General features: G+C 41.5%; 1 protein-coding gene across 1 annotated transcript; it reads left to right on the top strand.

The window, feature by feature from the left end:
• The first annotated feature begins 423 nt into the window (after positions 1–423).
• Positions 424–3194, top strand: CCDC89 (coiled-coil domain containing 89). Its single transcript, XM_023209266.2, has one exon. The coding sequence runs from the start codon at positions 1858–1860 to the stop codon at positions 2980–2982; it is 1125 nt and encodes a 374-aa protein (XP_023065034.2). The 5' UTR covers positions 424–1857; the 3' UTR covers positions 2983–3194.
• Positions 3195–3923: the final 729 nt, after the last annotated feature.

Raw genomic sequence — 3923 nt, 5'->3', positions numbered from 1 at the left:
TAACTTGTATTTATTGGGTCACTGTAGAGGTTCAATTCTTGGCCATTTTTGTGAATTGAATTGTTTATTTTTCTTTTTAGATGTTAATGTTTTGTTAATATGCATAAAATCTTTATTTAAAAAATGTAGTGTCTGGGCTGGGTGTGGTGGCTCATGCCTGTAATCTCAGCACATTGGGAGGCTGAGGCAGGTGGATCATTTGAGGTCAGGAGTTCAAGACCAGCCTGACCAACATGGTGAAACCCCACCTCTACTAAAAATACAAAAATTAGCTGGGTGTGGTGGTATGTATCTGTAATCCCAGCTACTCAGGAGACTGAGGCAGGAGAATTGTTTGAGCCCAGGAGGTGGAGGTTGCAGTGAATCGAGATCGCACCACTGCACTCCAGACTGGGCAATGGAGGGAGACTCCATCTCAAAAAAAAAAAAAAAAAAATGTAGTGATGTAGTGTCTGTCATATTATGGATATTTTTCTCAATTTGATTTTTACCTTCCGCTTAATACACATTTATCTGAATCTCCCCCATGTGCCAGGCACTAGTCTAATCATCAAGGATGAAATAGACACAGTCCCTGCCATTAAGGATCTTACAGTCTAACAGAGGGAAGCTGGCAGATAAATAGTGACTGCAATAAAATTTTCACATCTTCCACCATAAGTACAAATAGGCTATAGTGGATGCACTAAAAGACGTGAGTGGCCAATTGGACATGTCGGGGCCAGGAAAAGACTTCAGAGATGATTCTTAACTAAGAATAAAAAGCTTTACTAGAGTAACAAGGGACAAAGTAGGAAAGGCATTCCAAGCAGAGGAACACCAAAAGATAGGGCCGGAGAGCTGGTTAGTGGATTTGGGTTTGGCTTCAGTAGTTGGGTTTGTCTGAGGAGTAAAATGTCAGGAAAATCCAGTAGAAGAAAGGGCTGGAGAGACCTCAGAAGTCACATAATTTTAAAAATCATACATAACTTTTTGAGTAATCTTTCCCTTTCTGATCTTACATAATGTTTAACATTAAAAAAAAAAAAATCCTTCCTAGCCCCAGAGATTTGATGTTTACCTTCATTTTCTTCTAGTTTCTGTTTACATTTAATCTATCAGGAGTTGACTTTGGTATATAATGGCAAACTTCATTTGGATCTTATTTTTTCTGTTTTAATGTTTATATGGTTCACTAAACTTCCTTCTGTAACCTTACTTTAATAATGGGTAAAAACAGGGGGTGTTAAATATCTAATAAAGAGTATTTATGCCCAGGTGGGGACAATGCTAAGGACAACAAAAGAAATTTCACTGGGGTTTGCTATTTTAATACTTAAATACCAAAAGGGAGCTGTGCCAAACATCAGGGGTGCAGATATGCAGCCTTTTAGGGTCCTGGCTCTCAGAATACCACTACTACTTTGTATTCATAGACTGCATATTTTTCAGGAGCCATCCATTTTTCCACAAACAGTAATTTATTTACACCATAACTGAAGAGGGGAGGAGGAGAAATATATCATTGCCTGCTTCATTTGTTTACTACTACCAGAAATTAGGTGGAGTCAGGCTTCCTCCCCTGATGCCGGCTGGAGATTGGGTGGGGTTGGCATCTCTCTGCTGTACCGGCCAGACACTGAGACAGTTGACAACTGAGAGCTGTGATTGGTTAGAAAGGCAAAAGTAACCCTACCAGGTTGGCTCTGGACTCCCCCAGATTCCCCTGTTGTTACTTCATAACATTCTGAAGACCTGTCCACCAATCACAGGACTCCTTACTGGAAAAACCAACTGCTGGGGAGTGCCAAGAGTCCCTAGCAACACCCTGCAGCTTTTGAAATCTGAGGGGAAAAGACTGTAGTCAGCCCTTAGTGGATGAGAGCACCTATGTCCCAGAAAGAGCAGGCTCCCAGGATGGACACCTCGCCCTCTGAAGAACGCTTAGAGAAGCAAAATGAAAAACTGAAAAACCAGGAAGAGGAGATGGAGTTTAAGGAACTGGACGATCTGAGGGAAGCCTTGGCAAACCTCCGGGGACTGTCAGAGGAGGAGAGGAGTGAGAAGGCTATGCTTCGCTCCCGCATTGAAGATCAGTCCCAGCTCATCTGCATCCTGAAGCGGAGGTCAGATGAGGCCCTGGAGCGCTGCCAGATCCTAGAGCTGCTCAATGCAGAGCTGGAGGAGAAGATGATGCAGGAGGCTGAGAAGCTCAAGGCCCAGGGTGAGTACACTGGGAAGCTAGAGGAACGCTTTATGACCCTAGCAGCTAACCACGAGTTGATGATCCGCTTCAAGGATGAATACAAGAGTGAGAACATCAAGCTGAGGGAGGAGAATGAGAAACTGAGGCTGGAGAATAGCAGCCTCTTCAGCCAGGCTCTGAAGGATGAGGAGGCAAAAGTATTACAGCTCACAGTCCGGTGTGAGACCCTCACTGGGGAGCTAGAGACGCTGAAGGAGAGGTGTGCTCAGGTTGCCTGCCAGGCACAGGCGCGGGAGAAGGAGCTGCTGAAGCTACAGAGCCAGCAGGCCTACACCCACACCAAGGAGACAGAACAGCTGCGCAGCCAGCTGCAGACTCTCAAGCAGCAGCACCAGCAGGCTGTGGAGCAGATGGCTAAGGCAGAGGAGACACACAGCAGCCTAAGCCAGGAGCTGCAGGCCAGGCTGCAGACCGTCACTAGAGAGAAAGAGGAGTTGCTGCAGCTGTCCATGGAAAGGGGCAAAGTGCTTCAGAACAAACAGGCAGAGATCCACCAGCTTGAGGAAAAGTTGGAGATAGCAAATGAGGGCAGGAAGCATGCGCTGGAGCGGTTTAAGCAAGAGGCAGTGGCTGTGGACAGCAACTTGAGAGTCAGGGAGCTTCAGTGCAAAGTAGATGGGATCCAGAAGGCCTACGATGAACTGAGGCTGCAGTCTGAAGCCTTCAAAAAGCACAGCCTGGATCTTTTAAGCAAGGAGAGAGAACTCAATGGCAAACTCCGCCATCTCTTTCCATAAGCAAGTCTCTGCTTCCTCTGGCCTGCAATTCAGAATTCAAACATTTGTGTCTTAGCATTATGGCAAGAGTAAAGATGATATCCCATTTATTATACTTTTAAGCACAAAAGGCAACTCAAAGAAAAGCTACTTTACTATGATATTGTTGTGATTATTGTAAAGCCATTATTAATTTTCATTTCTACCACCTAGAATACACAAGATTTGCCAGATTTCCTTCTGTGCCTTAGAAATCTTAAATTTACTAGTAGTATCTTCTCCTACCCATAACTTATTAATTCTCAACCTCAGATATCTTCATATATTTTAGGATTTTAAATTGGCAACTTCTATGATTTAAGTCAATCTAAATGCAGTGAGATGAAAAATAATTAGCACAATTACCCTTTGTAGATAGTTAGGCTTATAGTCTCCCATAGTTGAGATTGTAAGCAAACAGTTATCAGCATAATAGCGTGAATACTTTGCGGGAAAAAAAATTGTCTGACTTTATTTTATTTTGCACTAGCTTGGAAAATGATTGAGATCAAGTTCTTTAACAAAGTGGGTCAATTTTATTCTATATTAGCAATATGATTCAAATAAGTTATATAAAACCATTTTTATTTTTTCTGCAAGCTTAGGTAATATTCCTTTTTTTGTTTTCTCAAAAAGAGAATTTAGATGTGCAATAATGCAAATATCAGCTTAATTTAATATTGCAAAATATGCTAATAGACAATTTGGGGTAACAAATCATAGCAGACATGATCTATAGAGTAACTCAGAAATTGTTTTCTGTTTCTATTAGCATTTTTTTATAATTAAGGTTTTCCTTTTTTAAAAAAAATCTAAGCTGAATGTGTATATGTAAGCTTGCAGCATTTTTGTAATAATAATACCTACATTTTGTCAGAATAGTTATAAAAGCATAGTTTTATATATATATATATATCCATGAA

Source organism: Piliocolobus tephrosceles, chromosome 13 (genome assembly GCF_002776525.5).
Source record: "Piliocolobus tephrosceles isolate RC106 chromosome 13, ASM277652v3, whole genome shotgun sequence".
Lineage (NCBI taxonomy): Eukaryota > Metazoa > Chordata > Mammalia > Primates > Cercopithecidae > Piliocolobus > Piliocolobus tephrosceles.
This window is presented reverse-complemented; position numbering and strand designations above follow the sequence as displayed.